The sequence below is a fragment of the Periplaneta americana genome, chromosome 12 (assembly GCF_040183065.1).
Source record: "Periplaneta americana isolate PAMFEO1 chromosome 12, P.americana_PAMFEO1_priV1, whole genome shotgun sequence".
Lineage (NCBI taxonomy): Eukaryota > Metazoa > Arthropoda > Insecta > Blattodea > Blattidae > Periplaneta > Periplaneta americana.
This window is the reverse complement of record NC_091128.1, coordinates 50589972-50615033: the sequence shown is the minus strand read 5'-3', so window position 1 is coordinate 50615033 and position 25062 is coordinate 50589972. Positions and strand designations below refer to the sequence as shown.

The 25062-nt window shown below is 35.0% G+C and overlaps 1 protein-coding gene across 2 annotated transcripts in view; it reads left to right on the top strand.

Annotated features, from left to right (window-relative positions):
• Positions 1-25062, top strand: part of Pex7 (Peroxin 7) — a 43505-nt gene that overhangs the window by 6400 nt on the left and 12043 nt on the right. For both annotated transcript variants that reach the window (XM_069841288.1, XM_069841289.1), the window contains exons 2-7: positions 3815-3936; positions 4474-4649; positions 4838-4951; positions 10167-10275; positions 14362-14555; positions 19350-19435. In XM_069841288.1, coding sequence (XP_069697389.1) covers positions 3831-3936; positions 4474-4649; positions 4838-4951; positions 10167-10275; positions 14362-14555; positions 19350-19435 — 785 coding nt within the window. In that variant the 5' untranslated portion in view covers positions 3815-3830. The remainder of the gene's footprint in view (positions 1-3814; positions 3937-4473; positions 4650-4837; positions 4952-10166; positions 10276-14361; positions 14556-19349; positions 19436-25062) is intronic.

Sequence of the window (25062 nt, the reverse complement as noted above, 5' to 3'; positions counted from 1 at the left end):
AATATGAGTGAACAAAAGGCAACCTTTCTCATACAACTATCTTGAATTGTAAAAATCACTCAGAAAGTAGCGTTGCCTTCATGTGGTGGAGTGGGACGAGGACGACATGATTTGTCTCGAACTATAATTGTTCTGCACACGTCTTAAAAAGCTGTTCCCATGCAATTTGCTACCTTACCCCTCTTCCTAATTCTTCCAGGGAAAACCCGTGTCAAGTCTGACATGAGACTTTCAGGTTATTGCTTGACCTCTTTATTTTAAATTTAGTAGACCTATATGGAAATGGGATTTTCCGAGCAATTAGAAAGTATGGTTCTCGGCTGGAATAATCCTACCCTTCTGAATGAGATGGAATGTCACTTTTCAAACAACAGTTCGTAAATGCATATAGTTTGAGGTTTTAGTAGGTACTTGTTTCTTACAGGGAGCAGCTAAAATGCGTGTGTCCCACATCTCCTCTTATTTTCTCCTAATCCAGTAAAGCGAAACAGTGCTTGCAGTACTGTTGTCATTCATTTCACTCAGTTCTCTAGTTTTAGTACTTACAATACCTATAAAGTGCAAGTGAGTTTATCTACTGCTTTTAACTAACTAAAATGGCCCCTATATCTCCAACCCTAACAACAAAAATAAAATCATGGCTTGCAATGGACGAAGCTCTCACTACAGATGAAAAAATTGTAATGTATCAAGTGTGCGGTCAAAAAGTCGGGTGCTCTATGAAATCACAACTGGAGAGTCTTACTTGTCCTAAATCTACCAGATATTGATATTAAATATTTTCATGACTTTACATATTTTGGTACATATTCAGCTTCTTTTCCTTAAATAATACGTACTATTTCACACCTTGATATTACATAAAAATCCGGTCCCTAGACATAATATAAAACTTAATAGATTATTTTGCATCATTACCTTTTCTTCTTTTTCTACTTATTCTAGTGAGTAAAACAAAACTGTCTAAAATATGAGGATTCATAGAGATTGAAAACATGTGTCCACCGCTGTGGAATAACAGTTAGCATGGCTGAACATGAAACGAGTGGACCTGGGTTCAAGTCCTGGTTGGGACAAGTTACCTGGTTGAGGTTTTTTCCAGGGTTTTCCCTCAACCCATTAAGAGCAAATGCTGGGTAACTTTTGGTGCTAAACCATATTGCTGGCATTATCACCTTCATCCCATTCAGATGCTAGATAATCGTAACAGTTGATAAAGCATCATAAAATAACCAATTAAAAAAGAACGCATGATGTTAATAAATCATACTTTCTAGGCAATTTTTTTAAAATCCAGAAACACCATGTGCCCAACTCGTATACAATCCCTAAATAAACACATTGTTTAGAAAAACATGAGAAAAATCTCGTATAAGTAGTGGCCAATGCTTGGTTAATGTAACTACTGTAAAGAAATTTGCAGATACCACTTCACAACTCCTGGAACTGAATTCAGTATGGAAGGGAAATGGACACATTTTATCCTTTGCAATTAAGCATTGACGAAGTATTCAAAAAGGGAAAAAGAAAAACATGACTGTGGCATATACCAGCGATACTGACATTTTTATTTCTACTTGCATTTGAGACAAATGTCACCTAGCTGTTCACTCTATATACTATGGAGATTTTTGCTGCAGTGAAACACAATGAAAAAAATACTACATTACTTGCAACTACATTAATTTTTGTACGTATATTTTTGAAAACAGTATGATTTAGAAAACGTAACATTCATTTTTTCTTCATTTCATGGTTTTGCAAATAGAAAATTTGCATATAATTTTCAGCTTATGCTGCAAAGTTATCATTGGGAATAGCTTACTACTGCAGAATATAGCAGACTAAATTAAGTACTGTAATTTTAATATAATTTTACCACGAATTGAACTCAATACTTCAATGCAACAGTGCTTTTAACAAGTTACTGCAACATAAAGCAGAGTCATGACACTCTCTAACATCCGAAGAGAAGGACTAATAGAATTCACCATATTAGGAATAAACACAACAGAAATAAATGAAAAGCTATACTTAATAGGTACAACAAAATTCCTCTTAACTGGCACCAAAGGGACCAGGCTAGTTCCGGATATGAGATTTTGCCGGATAATTGAATAAATACCGTATATACAAAAAAAGTTCGTTTTTCATGGTGCCAAATGTTGAAACTGCAGCCATATGAAGCTTATTTCTCTATCACGTGCTCATAACTGAATAAACATAAAACTATGTGGATTTTCCTTTTTAAAACACATCACACAACACAAATAACGTACTAGTTCTAGGTTCGAATATTCACTGAAAATGAAAGTTCGTCCAAACTTCCTAATGTGGCAACACTGACGGCCCAAACATAACTAACTAAACATAAAAACTGTGTGAATTTTCTTTATTAAAACACATTACACAACACAAATAATACACTAATTTTAGGTTAGAATATTCACTGAAAACGAAAGTTCGTGCGAACTTCCTAATCTGGCAACACTGACAGCCCGAACATAACTAACTAAACATAAAAACTGTGTAGATTTTCCTTATTAAAACACATTACACATAGGGTTACCATGAGAAGAAATTCTATAGGAGGACATGGAATCTAAAGTAAGAGGACATTGCTGAAAAAAGGAGGACTTTTTAAAAATTGGTATGAACAAAATTAAAGATAAAAACAATGGCTCACTTTAGTTAGTATTCTCACTAGTTGCTGGATCAGTATTACATCTGTACCCTACTTATCGGTGGAGCCCACTTTGTGCACAAGAGCCTGAAGGGACCAACCAACTTAAATCTTGTAACAAATAACTATGGAACTGTTCACAGGACATGTCCTTGGAATTATATTTCACCATGATGATACCTTTGACTGTCTCCGTTAGCATGCGATTTCGTTCTTTTTTCCATTGAGCAGATATTAGGGAAAATACTCTCTCAGCACTTCTATTGTGACTTGGGATAAATAAATAGAATTGACATATTTTTAAGAGTTCTGAGAAAGTTTCAGTGCTTGCAGAACTATTGGAATTGAATTTGCACCATTGTTTGTCTAAACTTAAATCTTTGTCAAAATTAACTTGTTTGGCATAGGCATATCTTTGTACATTGCAAAATAAAATTGATAAAATAGCTTAGAATCATGAATAGTGGACTTTTTAGAGTGTAAGAATTCAATGGATGTCAATAGGTCATCATTTTATGTTTTTTTTTATGTGCTTCAGATTCAACCATTGAAATTAAATTCTTTCATAGGTTTTTACCATTTATTTAGATATTCTATGCATAATATGCATATTCAATATTCATATTAATTTTAATTGAAATGCTGGACATTTCAATTTTTTTTAAATGCCTGCTGGACAGGATAAAATGATTAAAAAAGAGGACATGTCCTCCTTTTGCCAGACAGATGGTAACCCTAATTACACAACACAAATAATATACTAATTTTAGGTTAGAATATTCACTGAAAATGAAAGTTCGTGCAAACTTCCTAATGCGGCAAAATTAATGGCCCAGACTCTGGCAATCTGGCAGATTTAAACTTTTTTTTCTTGCCCAGCCAAAAGTGCCATTGTTTCGGTATTGCCGGTCATTTGGGTGCCGGTTACAAGGGATTTTACTGCATCATACTTAGATATACCAAAACAGTAAGCATAACATTTTCATAGTATTCAGTGATATTGTAGCCCTATGTTAAGAATCTTCTGTAGAAAGTTTATAGTTTGAAGTTTATGCTTATTTTATTTTGTACCTAGGAATATAGTGCTGTAATTTAATATCACTGAAAAGTAATAAATGTTTATTTTGGCAGGCTTTGCCACGAAACAATGCCAACATTCCTCACGCCAAACCGCCATGGTTATTCAGTACGCTTTTCTCCATTCCAGCCAGAAAGGATTGCTTGTGCAACATCTCAGTACTTTGGACTTGCTGGTAAATATAATACTTACTTACAAATGGCTTTTAAGGAACCCGGATGTTCATTGCTGCCCTCACATAAGTCTGCCATCAGTCCCTATCCTGAGCAAGATTAATCCAGTCCCTAGCATCATATCCCACCTTCCTCAAATCCATTTTAATATTATCTTCCCATCTATGTCCCGGTCTCCCCAAAGGTCTTTTTCCTTCCGGTCTCCCAACTAACACTATAAGCATTTCTGGATTCGCCCATATGTGCTACATGCCCTACCCATTTCAAATGGGTTGTGCCAGAGAATCAGTTCCATTCCGAGGCTTATGTTGTGGTTTCGTAATAAGCTGTTGTTAGCCCTTTGCCCAACCCCAAAGCTGGAGGATGACATTTCTTAAAATTGATGTCTGTCACATAATATGCAGTACTAATTATTTGCATTTTTGTACTTCACTTGAGTAATTGTTCTTTCATTAGAGAGAGTGCATATTTATTAATTCTGAAATTAAATATTTACTACATCAGATATAATTTAATATATTATTTAAAACAATTTTTAGGTGGTGGTACATTATTTCTCTTAGAAGTGGTGCCAGATGGTGGTTTAGTAGAAGTGGCATGCACACAGTGGTCAGATGGACTGTTTGATCTAGCATGGAGTGAAACTGATGCTAATATAATCGTAAGTGCCAGTGGAGATGGCGGACTGCAATTATGGAACATTAGTTGTCCTCAGGTACTTTGATATCATCATAGACATTTTCTTATTAGCACCTGAAATTAAACTATAAGTGATTTATTCTTTAATATTTAAGGTTAGTAATCATACTATGACTTTGAACAATTTCGTCTTTCATTTATTAAGTATGTAGGCCTGTGTTAGTAAAGAAATCTGTACTAACTTTTTCCATATGTTCATTGCAGCTTCCACCTCAGACTTTCAGAGAACACAAGAAGGAAGTGTATTCGGTGGATTGGAGTCAGACAAGACAAGAACAGTTAGTATTGTCAGCATCTTGGGACTGCAGTACAAAACTGGTAAAAACCTAAATGTAATCCCTGTGTAGGAATGAAGTCTGTTTGCCTTTCTGTAAAATGAATGGCAGAAGTTGTTTCTTTATAGGTGAAATTTGGTAAATCGTGCGTGATATGTTCCACATTTCTCTTATTTCATCAAATCAAACAGGAAGGTTCCTATAGATCTCTTCTGTACAGTCCAACACCTTCATATTTTTAAATAAACAGTCTTGACGTGGCATTACCCTTCAGGAAAGGAATACACAGAATGAAATTTTGTTGTGGAAATACGTTGTTGTTGTCTAATGTCAGGCGTTTGACAGTAAAGTCATTTGACCTCTTGCACTCCAATATTTTTCAAAGATATTATCATAGTCAGCCACTGAAGCACAGATTTTGAGGTGTTCCGAATCCATTTCTTGGTTTGAGTTGCACAATGGGCAGTTAGGGGACTGATATATTAAAATTCTATGCAGGTGTTTGTCCAAACACTCATGGCCTGTTGCCAATCTAAATGCAGCTACAGACGATTTTCGTAGTAAATCGGGAATTAACTGTGGATTATGATGCAGAGAATTCCATTTTTTCCCTTGAGATTGTGTTATCAAATTTTGTTTGTTGAAGTCTAAGTATGTAGATTTAATAAATCTTTTCACAGAGTAATATGTAGATTTAGTAACAGGTCTGTAAGTAGCAGTGTTGCCCTTCTTTGCTAAAGCATCTGCATTCTCGTTTCCCAGGATTCCATAATGGGATGGTATCCATTGGAATACAATCCTTTTATTGAGTGATATTAATTGAGAGAGCATTTTAGTTATTTCTGCTGTTTGAGATGAAGGTGTGTGTGTTTAGAGACTACTGATAGAATAGCTGCTTTGGAGTCTGACAATATAACTGCATTCTTAAATTTATTGATGTGGCATAGAAGATTCCTGAGACTTTCACTTATTGCAATGATTTCACCATCAAAACTTGTTGTTCCATATCCAAGAGATCTATAAAGTGAGAAGAGACAGCACGTAACACCTGCACCGGCACCTTGTTCTCTGGAGATCAAGGATCCGTCAGTGTATAAATGAAGCCAGTTTTGTGGAGGGTATCTAATATTAATTGTCTCTAAAGACAATTGTTTCATTATTTCAGTGTTTACTTCTGATTTCAGTATTTCTTCTGTTAAATTTCGATTATATTCTATATTTAATAGAGTTAAAGGGTTTGGTTTAATTTGTAAGTTTTCTTTTAAATTCGGGATATTGATTTTCTGTTTTAATTCTTGAACCATGGATATGAAACTTTTTTGAGTTTTAATCTACAGAGAGGACTGTATGAATGCCAATCCTGGTAATCTGATAAGGTTTTCATATTGAATCAGTGCTTTTTCTTCTATTGTCATTTTGATGCTGTTAATATTAGTGAGGAATCTCATAGAATCTATTGGAGTTGTTTTGATTCCACCAGTAACGAGCCTGAGAGCTTGGTTTTGAACATATTCTATTTCGTTTATGAAAGGTGAAGTAGTTAAAATTTCTCCGCAGTATGTCAGCACTGGCTGTATAAACATTTTGTATGTAGTGTTCAAAGTATTTCTAGAGCATCCCCATTTCTTTCCTGCTAGTCTTTTTAGAAGGGAGAATCTTTTACGAGCTTTTTCAGAAATGTATTTCAAATGGTTGCTCCATGTTAACTTACTATCCAAAATAACTCCAAGATATTTGGATTCATAAGTTCTAGGAAGGTGTTAGCCATTGTATTGGATATTGAAATCTCTTTCTTTTTTACCACGTGAAAATATATGGTAGTTACTTTTGCTTAAATTGAGTGTCATCAAATTTGATGTATTCCATTCATGTAGTTGATTTAGAGCTTTAAGAGCAGAATTTTGAATTTTGAATTTTTTTTTTTTTTTGTAGATAATACTTTTTCAAATTTAACCTGAATAGAAAAATAATCAATGAACCTTGAATTCATGTTCTAAGTAAATGAGGTTAGATATCAAAATCTGATAAAAATTATCAGAATCTCACAATTTACCTTTTTGCAACATTAACATAAAAATTGTAATAGTTGTAAAATGAGGATCATTTCTATCATCAGATGACCATTTTTTGAGCAACACACTCCTAGACTGTGCTTGCTTTGTCATTGTTTCGGCTTAAATACTTTTCTTGCTGTTCTTTGGCTTAATGTAGACCCTGTATCAAGCTCGCTTGTTTGGTTCAAATGGCACAACACTCGCAATAACAATTAAAAATGTAGAATTAAACAGAAGTACTATGAACAAATTTAGCTACTGACGCAATCTCATGTTAAGTTAAAACAAGTTAACCATAGAAAGGAGCTAAACATCCACCACAATATTTATGCCTTCCGATATTCTTTTTCAGTTCCTTTTTTTAATGGTGGAATGAAGGAAAGGATCGATTTTAAACTTCGAAAAATCAAAAGACCGAAATAGGCATTTATAGGCTTCAATTCCAGGAAAGGCACTTATCACCAGAACAGGCAATGTTAGGAATTGTAGAACTTCCACATCTTAATTCTAAGGCTCTATAATGGATATTTAATTAAAGAGCCTATAACTTTGAGTAAAAGAATAAAATAAGCAAAAAGAGCAAAGTCACAGTTCCATTTATCACTTATTAATATTACATCTAAAACACTTATAATTAGAGATTTGAATGATCACTCCAAAATATGGGGGTATGAAAGGTAAATTCTAGAGGGAAAGTTATACAAGAGTTTATAAATACTAATAGATGACAATTGGGACTACAGAACTGTCCACTTATAAAGGGTTTAAAAGTGGAAATGTCCATTTAAGGTAACATTAAACATTTATTTATTTATTTATTTATTCTGGTGTAGTTAAGCCCATCAGGCCTTCTCTTCCACAACACCAGGAACACTGGTTAAAAATGAGGAATGTCAAAGTACTGAATCTTGATTTTCTTAATATTGTTGTTGTGTGATATACCCTGTTTTTTCCTCTCACTCTTCATTTGTGAAAGTTTTTAGAGGTGTTACTCTGAATGAATAAATAAATATTTCATATTCATTACATTTAAATTAAAAGCTAATGTATTGCTTGTGTCGATTACCTGGTTGGGGTTTTTCCGAGGTTTTCCACAACCATAAGGCAAATGTTAGGTAATCTGTGATGAATCCTCAGTCTTATCTCACTATCACCAACCAGCGACGCTAAATAACCTCGTAGTTGATACAGCATCGTTAAATAACCAAGTAAAAAACAATGCAGATCTGATAGATAAACCAAAACAAAGAAACTTCGTGTGTGCGCGATTTCTTTCTCTCTTTTTCATTCTCCCTCTCTTCGTCTTTGCAAAAATAATTTCAAAGTACAGTAAAACCTCGTTAATCCGGACTTATTAGGGGGATAAGTTTACCGATTTAACGAAAGTCTGGATTAATAGAAATAACCTAGAAGAGTAGTACTGCCCGTGCCTCACTTCCTGAGCTGTTTCTTTGCAGGGCGAGATGCAGAGGGGGGGAGTAGGAGGTGCTGGGTACCGCATGTGCCTACTACCCTACGTTCAACACATCGGCCTTTTCAAGATCCCTTTCGTCAGCTATGGACAAGCGAATGTATAGGATATCCCCTCACAAAACAAATTATGTCCTCATCAATTCCTGGAACTAAACATTAATACCAGTGGTAGACTACAATCTCTACTCGAGATTATCGACCTAATCGCGATTACGGTTGTCATGTGTACACATCCATAAACTCTTTCCACTATGACTGTTTCTCAAACTTTTTCCACTGCGAAACCCCTTTTAATCTAAAGTGTTAACTGCGGAATCCTTGTAATATTTTATTAACAGACAAGTGAAAGCTAGTATCTCAATAATTTTGTTCAGTGGGACTAATGTATTTGCTTTTTAAGCCTGCAATCTGGTTTTATGGCGGAAAGTTGTAGTCTCATTTCTACTGTACTTCTGCATTTTGTCTTCTCGATATTTTGTTTTAGTGAACACATACGCAGAGAATCCAGTGATGAAAGTGATAAATATTATGGGTATTTTCCGTTTTAGATGTTCATTAAACATAAGTTGTTATTATTATTACGCGCATTATTGGAATATTATTATTACGCATATTCTTGGATTATTATTATTATTATGATCATCATCATCATCATCATCATCATCATCATCATCATTGGTGGTTTCATGTTATTATTGATTCATATTTTCGTAACATTTCTATATATTTTTATAGTATCCACTAAGTTTAAAATAGCTACCGGAGCAGCCCAGTCGGCTAAGGCGTTTGCCTATCGATCCAGAGTTGCGCTCGAGCGCGGGTTCGATTCCCGCTTGGGCTGATTACCTGGTTGGAATTTTTCCCCAAGGTTTTCCCCAACCGTAAGGCGAATGTCAGGTAATCTTTGGCGAATCCCTGACTTCATCTCGCCGAATACCATTTCGCTATATCATCAGTCCCATCGATGCAAAATAACCTAGTAGTTGATACAATGTCATTAAATAACCAAGTAAAAAAATTATAAAATAACATTTAAAATCATATAGGGCTCACGGAACCCCAGAATATACTTCGAGAAATGCTGCTCTATGGTAATTCAGCATTTGTCCAGACTGAACGAAGAGTGGCCTAGTGTGTACATACATTTTAGGAAATCACCATCAGAGATAATAGCGATAGTGGTAACCACGATTAGAGGATCCAGTATTATAACCAGTAAAGATCCCTGCGATGGCATAGGATAATGTTTTCATAACATGTAATATGCTGCCGTGCCGCCATCTGCAGCTCCCGTGCTGGTCCGAGCAGACCTAAGAGGCGTGGTTATAAGCACTGGGAACTCTCGGTTCAGGATGTGAGACACAGGCAGTATAAAGTGCATTAAAACTCTGTTTATGGAACAAAACACGTTTATTATGGTGTATTTAAAGGGCAAAGACCTAAATACACTGTACACTACAGTAAAATGTAAAGCAATACACAATGCAGTACATACATGATACCCATAATTATGTTGATGTGCCCGACAGACCTGCAAATTTGATGGAATTTCTGTGTTTTTAATACTATAGGTGTAATATTGTAATTCCATAGTTCTAGTGTATAAAAGTAAGTCTTAAAACAAGGTTCTTTAATTTTTCCAAGCTCATCGTTTCTTTGTCCGGATTAATGAAGTTTTACTGTAATGAAACTTAGATTATTTGCATGCTAAGAATTTTTTCTTTGTTCCAGTGGGATCCAAATCGACCCAATTCCTTGGCCACATTCCTAGGACACACACAACTTGTGTATAGTGCTATGTGGTCTCCACATGTTTCTGCGTGTTTTGCTTCAGTATCAGGTAAGATTTTATTTTTAGGATCAGATTTTTAACTTTTTTGATAGTACAAATAGACTCTGGAATTATTAGAAATTAAGTTTAGTCTCTCATAGTTATAACATTTAAAACTGTACATAGTTTTTAAAAAAAATTTATAGAACTATTGTTGGACCATCGGATCTGTGCCCCCGTAAGATATGCGAACTGAACCCTAATTCCTTCTCAGCCTCGGTAATTCATTTCTCTCCCTGCATTCCTATCTCTCTCTTTTCTAGCTCTCTCCCTTTCTCTCTCCCACTAACAATTTTGAGCCTTCTTGCGGGACAGTTTATTTGCACTTGCAGTCCAGTGTTGTCAACTCAACATGAATACTGTACCACGGAGTGGCGAAAGAAATAATATTAAGCAAGTACGTAATAGCATTTTGCAATGAAGAGAAACAAACAGGTCAGTATCTGTTTCCTATAAATCAGGCAATGAAAAGAGCAGCTGCGATCACAGGTGGGGCTTATTTTATTTCAATTGATTATGTATTAAAATTACTTACTTAACTAATACTAATAATACAACATTTTTATGTAATTTATATAGGCAGGTCAGAGCACCTAACAAAGAAAATCAGGAGAGAGGGAGGCTGTGCAGGAGATGAAAAGCTAGAATCACCAGGGAAGAACAGACCAAGGGAACCTTTAATTCTTGAAGATGATATGAACCGATGTATTTTAAGAAGAAAGATAGGCCTACAAGAATTTTATACCGTGTAGAATGAAGTTCCGACATTGAAGAAATTACTGAAGGTTGCAAGAGACAATATTTTCCGAGGTTGGAGAAAAACCCTGCGGAAAGTGATTAGAGACATGGGATTTAGGTTTAAAAAATGTAGAAATACAAGATGTATTTTGATTGAAAGAAATGATATTGTAGCATGGAGGACCAGTTATTTATGATACCGTTTGATGGAAGTTTGGCAACATCTCTATTCGGCAAGGTTTGTGGCTTGCTCTTTAACGTGGTGGGAGAAAAGCGGATGGAATGGAGTACAGGCGTTAACTTTTTCAAGAACGATGAGAGCACTGAAGGGGCACAGATCCGATGGTCTGACAATAGCATAAACTATAAACTCTTCAACGTAACATTTTTATATTCTTACTTTGTTGCTATGCATGATTGCATTTGAAGTTCTGTAGAACTTTTCTTGTTTGCCACTGTGAACTGCTCCCTCGATAATTGCTCATATCTTTTCATCTTTACAAACTCAGGTTCCATTGAAGACTATCCTCTATGTTAGAAATACAGTTCCGCCTTCTGGGAGTAATGAAGATTTTTTTTTTTTACTTGGTTATTTAACGACTCTGTATCAACTACGAGGTTATTTAATGTCAGTGGAATTGGTGATAGCAAGATAATATTTGGCGAGATGATACTGAGGATTCGCCATAGATTACCTGACATTTTCCTTAAGGTTGGGAAAACCTCGGAAAGACCCAACCAGGTATTCAACCCAAGTGGGAATCGAACCCGCACCTGAACGCAACTTCGGATTGGCAGGCAAGCGCCTTAGCCGACCATGCTACATCGGCAGCTGGGAGCAATGAAGATAGGCTCTGATGTCATGATGGAGATCTTCAACTTGTAGAATAAAGGAGTTCCTGTAGATCCTTCTACCTTGAAATGAAGTTCTCTGTACCACTCAGCACATAGTGGGAATATTATATCCCATGAGCAGAGTCTAAACTATTGGGGATGATATCCATAACTTGCTTGTCTTCCTCTTAGACAGCTCTATGGCTTACACCAAGATCAGGATAATGGCAGGCCTGAGTTTAATTTGAGAAAGGTGCCCTTATAGCCATTCATTAATTAAGATTTTGTCAGTTGCAGTGACCAGCAGATACATTTTCCAGAGCTTTGTCAATTTGTACTGTGTGGTATCTGTATCCACTGTTACAGCATTTATCATCTCCCCTACAGCATCAGTAAAATCAAGTTCGTCTTCATTAAATTCCTCCTCTTGCCTGCCTTCTCTAAAGGTAGCTTGTTCGGGGGAATTTAGGACCTATGACTGTGCATAGTGAACTGTATATGTTGTTATTCTGGCACGTGGCCTTCAATTTTGTTGAACTTACGTGGAATTGTTGCTTATTTTCGAAGTCATTTTACTGTCACACTATCAAATCCTTCTGTTTTAGAACTTCTTTCATGATCCACTGCCTCCGAACCTTTTCTGACCAAGAGATGTTTGCTTTAGTATGAGTTTTAATTTCTTTTGTGAGATTGAGTTCCATTTTCTCTGAAAATTTCCAAGGTTGAAGAAGATACTTTGTAGAGAAACTGCCTCATGATAGGCATAATAGGGGTACTTTGTAAGAGTTTTTTGGGATTAAGTAACTCCAGGGAGAAAACAAACTCCTCAGAGTACCTCTGCATGGAGAGAATGCTTTAAATATGTTTGGATGCGGCCTTGTGCATCAAAGGGTTTATTTGTGACTTTTACCCACCCCAAAAGTCATCCAGCGCCCAGCATGATAATTTACACCTTTATTTGGGTAGACTAGAGCCTCATTTATCAGCATGTAAAGAACATCCTGTCAAATTTCCCCAATATCTGTTAATACCCTTCATGTGTCCCTAAGACTCTGATACTGGGTTGGATTTGTAAAGACAAATATCTCATTAATAAATACAGTGAAACTTTCCTTAACGGACACTTCCCAATAGCGGACTCCTTTCAATAGTGGACATTTTAAAATTCCCCTGCAAAATAACATTGGCCCTTATGATAAAATTCTTCAAAATAGCAGACATTCTCAATAACGGACGCGGACACTGAAATGTATCTCCCAACGACAATTAAAACTTCCAAATAATGGACAGCGTGAAAGAAAAAAAAAATGGTTGTAAATTAAACGGAATTCTTTGCAACAATCATTATCGTGCATTTGAACGTTCTTGTACTTTATTGAAGGTAAGCAGCACAGTTGTTAGTTGTGACACTGTATGTGAGCAGTCCGTACTTTCTTAGTTTGTCAAGTTGAGTGTTTAGAAGTACAGTCACATCATTAAATATGTCACAAAAACGTAAATGTTTGTCACTAAAGGAGAAAGTGGATATTGTAAACATAGTGAGAAGGACAAATTAAGTGTTCGTGAGCTGGCCACAAAGTTTAATGTGAGAAGAACTCAGGTTAGTGAAATTTTGAAAAACAAGGATGTTATTTTAAAATCATACACTGAAAATGCAATTCTAGATTTCTTTGTGTAAGGTGAAGTGGTACAGTGACTGATGTTTATTTCATTTACAAAACATTTACTGTACGATTTCTCTCTGGATGAATACTGTAAACAATCTCACTGTCTACTGTACTATACTGTAAAATATAGTGTTGAATATGTATGAGAAATTTTAATGTAGGCCTACTGTATACATACTAATGATTTTCTAAATAGTGGACACTTCTCAATAAGGGATATTTAATTTTTCCCCGGCGGTGTCCGCTATTGGGAAGTACAAACAGGAATATATCCCGAATCTTTTTTAGAGGCAATGAGATCATAAGCAGGAGTTTCTGCAACACTTCATAATGAAAAATCATCTTAATTGGTACGAAAAGTAGTATAAGTACTTGAGATAATCAGTTTTTCAACTGAATTTTTAATTACTGTAGTCATATTTAGGGAAGCAAGTAATCCAGATGTACTGGATGCTCCCTTTTGTATTTGAATTGACTAGAAAATATTCTCTTTCCCAGTGAAAATGTATAATTTACACACTGATTATATACAGTTGTCCATTGTTAGATGAATTGGAGAAACTTGTTTTAATTCAACCATTTAGATAGCTCAAACGAACTGTCAATATTCCAAGAACAATAAAAATAGTGCAAAGAAAATTTCTTTATAATAATAATAATATTTGCATCTTTCTTTTATAGTATATTATTAGTATTGTATTGAGGCTGTGGAAATAAAGGGCATATAAGTAGTTAATTAAAAATTTTGCTTACGGAATTATTTTGTGATCTTATGTGTGTTAAATGTTCACAGAAGCTTATGTTGAAATACTTGGGATCTGTTGAAAGGATTGACTGTCTAGAGATTGTTGAACAGGAGATGGAACCCTGAAGGTGTGGAATACTCACATGCCTCAGCACCCAACTATGTCAGTTCGAGCACATGATGCCGAGGTGTTGAGCTGTGACTGGTGCAAGTATGACCAGAACATCCTAGCTACAGGAGGTTCAGATGGCCTCATTCACGGTTGGGATCTACGCAACTTGACTAGTCCTGTGTTTGAACTAAAGGTTTGGAGAATGTTTTTACATAAGATGGGAAATATGCTAAGAAAGTTAAACTACAATTTATAGAGAAGTTTCTAAACTCCAAATTACTGTATTGGGATACTGTCTTTGATTAGATAAGTATATTCCATGAGATCATTTCTGTACAAGAAGTTGTAGGCCTCCTGTATTCATAGAAGAGAAGCTTTTATTCATTCTGGTTCACGTTAACACTTTGTTTAAAAAACTTAAAATTGTTTAACGACACGTTAAAAGTGTTCACATTTTTTTAAAAAAAAGGTTATGTACCTTAGACAGACGGCCCGTTTCGATGCCGGTTCTGCGTCAACTTCAGTGTCCTACGAACTACTGATGTTCCTGTTGATCTTGCATACTGCCATTTGCATAGAAATGGATTCGGAACATCTCAAAATCTGTGCTTCAGTGGCTGGTCATGATAATATCTTTGAAAAATATTGGAGTGCAAGAGGTCAAATGACTTCATTATCAAATGCCTGGCATTAGAAAACAACAACAACTGCCATTTGCATTCGTCAGTTGTAAGGGTGGGGCTGTGTTGTTCCTGTGGTGGGGGTGGTTGTTTGTGTGCAATGTATCATGATGTCGAATAATGTGTGGGTATTGAACTGTAATTGTGTATTAAGTATATGTTGTGGGTGTGTTATTGTATGTTTCTATATTTGGTATTGTTCTAGGATGTTTAACTGTGGACTTTTTGGTGTGATGTGTAGAATTTCCATATCTGTTTCTGTTTTATTGTAGTCATGATTGTTGATAATATGTTCCGCGTAATTTGATGTAATGTAAGGTTTGGTTATAGCTTTAATGTGTTCTTTATATCTTGTTTGAAAGGTTCTTCCTGTCTGTCCTATGTAAAAATGTGGGCAACTATTGCATTTTAGTTTGTAAACCCCAGTTGAATTATATTTATTTGAATGTTTGATGTGATTATTTAGGTATTTCTGTGTTGTGTTATTTGTTTTGAATGCTAGGCCTATCTTGTATTTTAGTTTTCTGAATGAAGTTGCAATTTTGTAAGTATTGGTATTGTGATATGTTAATGTTATGTATTTATTCTCATGCTGTGTTTGGTTGGTTTATTCTGTTTTTGTTTTGCCTTTTTTTATTAGCGTGTCTATCATGTTAGGGTTATATCCATTGTAGTTCGTAGGACACTGAAGAAGATGCAGAACCGGCATCGAAATGGGCCATCTGTCTAAGGTACATAACCTTTTTTAAAAAAATTTTAACACTTTTAACATGTCGTTAAATAATTTTAAGTTTTTTAGAAGCTTTTAGATATCTCTGATATAATTCTGAAAAGTCCAACGAAATCATTGAGAAAACTCGCTCAATAGACAAACATTTCCTATACTACAACACATAAAGCAATGAAACAAGAACTTAATTTGTATCCTGACAAAGTGATGGTGGTGCATGAATTGAAACGTGCCAACCACAAGAAGTATATTCCTTATCACGAATGGTTTCAGAGAATGATTCAGCACCATGGTTGAATAGAACTTCTTTTAGGTTTCACCTCTCGTGTTATGTTAATTTCCAATATACCAAAATTTGGTCATGTAAAAAACCAACACACAATGAAGTAAACTGAACTGCATCCATGGAATATAGGCGAATTACAAATAATTGCCCCAATTTTTTTTGTAATACAACTGTCAATGTTAAAGTTTACTGTCCTGATATCATTTTCTTTTATTGGACAGTTAAATGAAGAAGAGTTGGTAAATGTTTTTTTTTTTTTTTCAACAGGATAAGTCCACATTGCGGAGTAATGGTTAGCATGTCTGGCCATGAAACGAGCGGGCCCGAGTTTAAATTCTGATTGGGACAAGTTATTTGGTTTAGGTTCTATCCTGGGATTTTTCTTCAATCTATTAAGAGGGAATGCGGCGTAACTTTCGGCACTGCACCTTGGACTTATTTCACTGGCATTATCACCTTCATCTCACCCAAGATGCTAGATAACCATAGCAGTTGATAAAGTGTGGTAAAATAACCAATAAAATGTCAGTAATAATAAATTTAAATACTACTATGACATTCTTTTCATTCTTCTGAATTTCAAAGTCTGTCATATTAGTGTTTAATTAGTATAGATGTTTTTTATGTAATGGAAATATTTTAATTAAATTTCAAAATTTATTAACTCAAAAAACCTTAAACGTATTGTATCATTTACATAGTATTAGATAGGTAGGGCTAATACATTTAATCCGAATTTGTTGGTTAAGTTTAGTGTTATAATTATTGTGGTTGGAAATACTTTCATTATTTTGTTCATATCAGTTTGTTGTAATCCACCACATGGTTGTGTACGGATCACGGAGACGTCATTCAACCCCTGTGGACTGTGAAAGGGGAACCAATGTTTTCCACATCCTTCCACCCCTCTCTCTGTCAGTTCCGCATCCCTGTCATAATGCCTGTTTTCCAAGGAAAAATTAGAGTTTATTACATAGACATGTCTCACTTTGAAGTATTGATATGCAATTAGATATTATTTTATGGTCGCTTGTAATGGAGTCGTCACAAAATTTGGCAGTTGGATTCGAACCCACGCCTCCGAAGAGACTGGTGCCTTAAACCAGTGCCTTAGACTGCTTGGCCACGCTTCCCTGTGTTCGTCTGGTTGATGTCCAATTGCACAAAAAAATTCTACCTATCGGTATTTTCAAATCTTTTTTCTTACATTTAAATGATGAAAGCATTTAGTAAACAGATGTGAAATCAGCCTGAAGATTTCTATAAGAAGTTACCACTCTCTTTATCAGGCAAAAGGTTGGGTCTTGAGTCCTCTGCTAAGCGAAAATGCTCATTTGTTTAACTCGCCGTAAGTCAGAAACCAGTAAAGATTTTGATTAGCGACGACTTTTAAAATTAATTTCCATTCTTTCTCAACGTTTCTTTTGATTTGACTCCCCATCTAAAATGAAAAATAAAAACGTTTGCCGCTTAACAACTTTTGAAGGTGTAAATGTCCATTTTGAACAGATCACTTCGAAGGTACATAGTATTTTTTTCTTACTTTTCAAAAAAGATTTCAAAATTGTTTCTTTGCTTTCCTTCACATTGACCTATCAATCATAAAAATTACAGCATGATTGATTATCATAGGAGCTACTACTTGATAAACATTTAAAGGAGGACACTCGATCTGTTCTGATGCAACTGCTACCTATCTGGTGCTAACAAACAAGAGCACAAAAGTACCATTTTTTTTCCTGCTAATCGCATCTCCAGTGTCCTTTTAAACTCCTTGATACATACATACTGGCAGTCTTAAGGTGATTTTGGGAATGTCTTCTATGAATAAATTATGGCAAGACATATCCTATTTACAGACTTTTATGAGTTAGATCTGGTAAACTAAAAAAATTATAGCTGTTCCTATTCATTCTTGTTGCAAATGAGAATTTCTTCCTTTACAGTTCTGCACTCGAATTTTTAAATCTTAAGTCAAAGAACATATATAGTTTATACTATAAACATGCATTAATTGAAGAAGGGATATTCGATCAATAACCTTGGTAATCAATTACTGTACCTTGTCAAGTAACTTGATCGTGATTTTCCAATTTAGAATGTCACTCCGTCAGACTTGGTTGCATTTGCTGAGTTAGAAATACAGTAAAACCCCGGTAATATGCTGTTCAAGGGACCAGGTGTAAAACACGTATTAACCAGGACCGCGTATTAGGCGGGTATACTAATTTTGACTTATATACAGTATCTATTAGCATTTTTCTTCATTGAAATGCTCGATTCATGAAAGGTAATACAGTATTACTGCATTATGTAATTACTGTACTGTACGTCAAAGACATTTACATTATGTACTGTACTTAATTCTTTCGAAAAAAAAAAACCATTTATAGTTGTTAAGTACTTTTCGTTTAACACTCATTGTAATCACATTCACAGACACTTCAATACACTAAAGGACAACAAACTGCCCAGCAAAAATTTCCAGAATTTTATTACGGCCGAGTGAGGAATGTTGTTTGAGAGAGAGGGTTAGCAAGAGGGTGAGGTATTGCAACTCCATGTAGGCTTTAACCAAGCAGATAAGGAGTCGAATAAGAGAGCATAACAAGAGGGTGGGGTATACTAAGGTGTGAAGTATGAAGGTTTAAATGTGCAGGTAAAGGGTCGAATACCAATACTTTTCAGGTTAATGGCACCAGTGAGTTCAATGACCAAGATGTTTCATTGCTGTTACAGTACATTGCTGAAAATTACATCGAAAATATTCCACAAGAACAGCGTATTATGCGGGACTTGAGCGCAACAAATGGGGTATTTTATAAAGGCGTTATATATGAAATGTGCAGGGACCGGACAAAAAAGCATATTACATAGGATAGCGTAATAAGGTTTTACTGTACCTGTGTTTTCATTATGAATGACAGCATAATAGACTGATATTTAATCAAAATTGAATATCGAGTTTTGTCTGCATTCATTGAAACTGAAGTGCCTAATATTATTAGATGAACAAATTCTCTTCAGAGGCAGGAATTTGTGAAAAAACTAGAAAAAAAAATTACATTATGATGTGATGTAATCGTGAATTAGTTAATACTTAGAAAAAATTAAAGTTGTACACTTCTTGTTGAGATCGTTTCTGTGTTTACTGCTTTAATTTATGCTTATTGGTTCCTTCCCTTCCAATGTCCCAAGTATTGGCATGCTTGAAATGTCGTTGCAATAGTGAAAATTATTGATTGTAAAATATTTATCATGTCAAGAAGACTAAAGTGTATTTGATTACAGGGCTGTGAGTATGCTGTTCGTAGGGTGCGTTTCTCCCCACACAACGTGTCAGTTTTAGCATCTGTGTCTTATGATTTCACAACAAGGTAGGTATGCCAGTAACTCATGAGTATTCTTAAGCTTATTCTGTGATAGTGACTGGATTATATTCCGCAGCAAATCTCCTGTATATGGCCATAAGCAATAGCAGATTGTACAGCATTATAATATCACTTTCGTGGGTGTGGTTTTTTTTTTTTATTTTTATTGGGAATACATCTGCATGCCCCATTACACTAGTAACATTACATGCAACCATTACAGAATGTACAATTTGATTTTTTACAATTGAGATCATATAATAAATACATATGTTTGTGACACTATTTATAGAATACAATTGTTTTGGATTACATAATATTTTATGGTTGTTTATTATTGTTTATCTTTTCCACAAACTTGTATTTAGTACACTATTTTATTGCTGGGTGTAATTCTATATCTGACGAGTTTCTTGGTAATTATTTATTAGATTTATCTTGGTACTGTTTGGAGAGTTGTTGTGTGCGGGCTATTCCATATGAAATTGATCAGTAAAAAACCTCGCATTTTTTCCCTATTTATACAAGGTGCTGAGGGGAGTGCATTTTCAAAAATATACTATCGAAAGTCAAACAGTTTTCGTATTGTTGAGCAACAAATTTAGCGTATTTTATAAAAACAAGCCTTTTAGCGCTCAGAACTCTGGAACCATTTACTGCAGAACATTGAACGGGAGCTCATTTTGAAGCTGACATTTGGTAGCTTATGATATCTTATCATAAGCTACCAAATGTCAGCTTCAAAATGAGCTCCCATTCAATGTTCCTTATTTTTATTGTGTACAGAGAGAAAGTTAATCTGATTTTACTTACTTTTAGGCTTTTTGCCAATTTGTAAAAATGTAAAAAAATATTGAGAAAAATCCTTGCATTATTAAGAGGAATTCGGCATTGTTTGCTTAGTGGCTCGGCAATAAGTTTCGAGGGTATTAAATAAATTATTTTCACATGCCTAGACTTGAATGGCGCAGTACCGCATGCACTGGCCGAGAGCTGAAGATAAGCGAGTATTGGGCGTCATTTTACTCCTGTGTTTATGAAAACTTGTGACAAAGCTAGCCCAACTATGCGCTACTAGACGAAACATCACGTGTTTGTCTCCTGGCCTTGCTTGTCTCGGCTAGCTCCCGTCTCACAGTCAGCTGGTTAGTTCACGCACGTACTATTTATTTTCTTTATTTGATATTTTCAATACTTTCTTATCAACGTACTACCAGTAAAAAATATGTGTTTATTTGTACTTTCAATGCGGAATCTAACTATATGTTTTTAAAATATTTTTTCGGTGGCTAAGCCGTCTTAATGAGCAAAAATCTAAATTTCTCCATTTCCATAAAAAGTAAGAAATTCTGTTTATATGCCAATATAAACTTTAATTTCTCAGCATCAAAATAAACCATGATTTTGATCATTGGGTGAAAGGGTTTCGGAGCTACAACAGTTTAAAGTTGCTAATTTTATGAAAATACAATAAATTTAAATATTTTAAATTTAAACACTATGAAGTTCTGAAGCCTCAAACTTTGCACAAAGCATTGTATCACAGTTCTCTATGTACTAAAAAAGTTTCATTGTATTTAAAAATTGTAAGGTCAATTTTCTCTATATTTCGGTCGATTTGAGATGGAATAGGTCGTGCTAAGCTATTTACAGTAATGGTGTGATGATTTGTTACAATTAGATGTTCATGGATTGAATATATTTTCGAAATGCTCGTAGGTGCGTATAGCCCGACCATTGACATTAAAACCTGCGCCAAAAACCAGTGTTCGTTCGTGCGCAGGTTGTCATATTGGGGGATCTGTTGTGTTGTAGATGCGCTCCCTGATCGACGTCTCGCAGCGAGTACGTTTTAAACTATTCGGAACAGCACTCATGTCCGCATCCAATCTTTCACTTTTCAATCAATTATTAATATTCCATTTCGACGTATTGTGTATAGTTAAAACAGATTGTAATTTATAATAATGGAAGGGAAACCAAATGTGCGCGGCAGGCTTCTGAAAAGTGACTCGCTTAAAATTATTTATAACGTTGCGAAGTATTTAAGGGGTTTAAGTACAGCTTGCAGCAGTAAAATTTTTGGAAATATTCAACATTTTTTTCCTTCATTACTGTATCTTGTACAATAATGAACATTGTTATGTGTAAAACACTGTCTTTCTGCTATATTAAAAAAAATATTTTTAACATTTAAAAAAGTTATTTATATTTATTTTACAAATTCAAAATGTGCAGTTCACTGTACAGTGATGAAGCGTTTCCCTCATAACTCATACACTTGTTAACTTTTTCATGTTCTCTCTCTTTTATTTTATTACTGAAACTCATATTTACAATATCATGCTCTTTCAACTACATTCCTTAATAAATAATATTTTTTTATTTTGTTTTAGAAGAAAGTGCTGATATTTGACCATTTTTTAAATGAATTTATTTTTTATCAGACAATCTATCAAAGATAGAGGAGTGATCTTGTATCATACTGTAGATATGACGTGCGTAAATACACACAAAAAATTTCATCACTGAATGTTGGATAGTTTTTGAAGTATGTGGGTAATGCTTCATCATTGCACAGTGAACTGAATTTTGAAAAAAAAAAAAAAATAAATAAATAATTTTTTTAATCATAAAAATATTTTTTTCATATAGCAGGACAGTGTTTTACACATACCAGTTTTCATTATTGTACAAGGTACAGTAATGGAGGAAAGAATGTTGAATATGTCCAAAATTTTACTGCTGTAAGATGTACCTAACCCCTTAAAAGAGAAAAAAAAAATGAATTTAAGTTGAAATATAATGTTGTCACATCAACAAGGAAGCTACGGGAGTTTCGGCCAACTTGATAAAAAATGTTTTGAAGGAAGACGCAGTGTCATTGTCTACCACAGTTGTAGTCCGACTGGTGTAACCCGGCCTAGCGAGCTGCTTGTATAGTGATGATGTCTCCCCCTCCATGGCCACGTGAGTATTGGAAAAGTCGAAGGTCTTTTTGTAGTTGGTCGAGCTATAGATGTTAATTGTTGATTAGTGACTGGCCAGGTTGTGCGTGCGAGCGTGTGCATTTCACATTGTTTTCTTTTAAGCATACAGAATTCTCTGTTTGCATTTTATTAATGTTAAATATATTAAAAAATCTGTATTTACGTCACATTTTGTTTCTACATTTTACACTTCTCTTCATAAGCCTTTTTCAGTAGCACGAGGAATTAATAAGTTACTAAGAATTGTCCATCTTAACCCTCAAACGGAGTTGTGACTGTTTTATGACATAAGTGGAGTTGTGGGGTCAAAAAAGATACCCCTACAAGAGGAAGTAAAATATTAATTTAGTTTACATTTTAAGAAGGTCTAATAGGAATGTAATTATTATTAAGTTTGTTTACATAAATTATGGATGGATAACTAATATGAATACAATATAATTATTAGTAATTTGTGCAAGGCATTTAAAAACCAATAGATCATAACATAATGTAATTCCGAATGACTGTATGACATTTTTTGAGCTAATTAAAAAAATTATTGTAAAAGATAAAGTTCCCTTTTATCATATTTTTCTATATAACCATCGCATTCAAATGTAGTAGTCACACTAAAATTGTCAGTCTGGTTGCATACGTTGCTTTCAAACTGGATTTCCTTTATTTTCCACTCTCTCTACATGTAACAGATCAGCAGGCCTGGCAAACTGGACGATCACAACTAACACAGTACTGTTTTGTCTTCTTCTCTTTTGAACGAGGACACAGTGTGCAACGTTTTCTTTTCAATTTGTCTTGTGTTCCTTCCTTCTTTGGCAGAGGTTCCTTCAAAATCCTGGAAACAATCATTCTGAGTTCCTTTTGAATTCTTTCATGTAGGTATGACTCAGTAAGTTGTCTTTTTAGAGTTTTCAGGAATTCAAAGCTGGAAATTGGTTTATAGTCCTTGAATGATATGTGTATTATATAAGAATTGACACCAGTAATATTCAAAATTGCATAGAAAATAGCCAGAGGCCATCTTCAGGTTCGTTTGCCGTTACTATATGTAATACACTTTTGGTCTAGGCTATCTACTCCCCCTTTTGCACTATTATAGAACGAAATAATTTCGGGCTTGCCTGTCTCAGGATTTGTGTCTACCGAATATTGCATGCTAGAGAACAAGGCACGTGAGAAATTAATGTGCGGTTATTTTGGAAACCATATTCAGTTGAGCCTACTTTACGTTTCCTGTTTGCCTGAAATTCTTGTGGAATGTCTTTCTTGTTTTTTCGCATCATCCCTACATAAGTTAGTTTACGTTCTTTGAGTGCGGAAACGAACTCCATGGACGTGTGAAGTACAGTAGGTATTTGTCAACTGTAATATTTCTGTTACTTCCACAAATAGGCTTCACTAATCTCAGTGCTGATCGTATTGGTTTCTGCAGCGTTTTTTCTTGTGCAGTCAGACCTATCCCATCACTATATATACATACATATACACACACACACACTCTCAAGAAATAATTAGTGATAGCATCAGACAAATCATAATTTTCAGCCCATATTTCTCCGGCCTACTAGCCTTGTAAGCCCTAAATTTTCATCGGCCGCTGAAACCTACTAGCATCTCATGTACACAGGCACAAGAATATATATTATAACAAGCCTGAGAGTTTTCAACCATTTTGTGAAAAATATACGACACTGCTGCACATGGATCAATTTCCTTCCTTGTTGCTCGTGTTGCAAAATCATCAAAACGCAAGCAATATATCAAAATGTATGTTCCCCTGACAGAAAGAATGGCACAGAAAATATCCCTTCCAGTACCATCAGTTGCAAACACGGACTCGAGACTTTCATGGTTTGATTTGAAAACTACTGTGTAATATAGGAACCCGAAAAGTGCCCTCAATTCTACTGCATTATTGACTCTTAGATCTGTACGAGTCGTATCAGAAAAATTTGCTCTCTAGGAACTGATTTTCTCATTTGTGTGTATAACTATTTCTGTAATCATGCCTTCGGTAAATAAACATTCCCATGTCTCTAAAGGATTGCACGAATTCCCTAAATTTTTAGCTTTTCCTTTCAGTGTAGGAACTTTTATTACAATATTGTGTGCTGGTATTCTTCTGTTTCTGTTAGGTTCGGTAGCAGACCATTTGCATACATTCTTACCATAGAAATTCAATGAATCACCATTTGGTTGGTTTACATCTTCATCCACTCCATCCGACTTGTAATCTTGTTCTGAATCTGTGTCATGTTCGGAATTATAGTCCGGATCATTTTCATCCTCACATCCACTCGCATCACTGCCTTCACTTTCATCTACAATACTGTTTACAAAGCGTGGGAAACCAGAATCGAACACTGATACACTTTTATGCGCATTAGTAGCCATACCCCACTATGAAAACTCGTTGGTTGTACATTGACAAGGTACAGATACACAACTGAAGTTGTGGGGTCGAAAAGGATACCACTCAATATTTTAGCTATTACTGGAAATAAATAACGGCACCTGCTGGCCAACGACACAGCCAATGGATTAAGCTTGACAAAAGAAAAAGGTACACAAAAGATTTAGAGAAAGAAAGCAATGGTTAAGGAATGCCTGGTATCGAAAAAGACCCCACAACTCTGTTTGAGG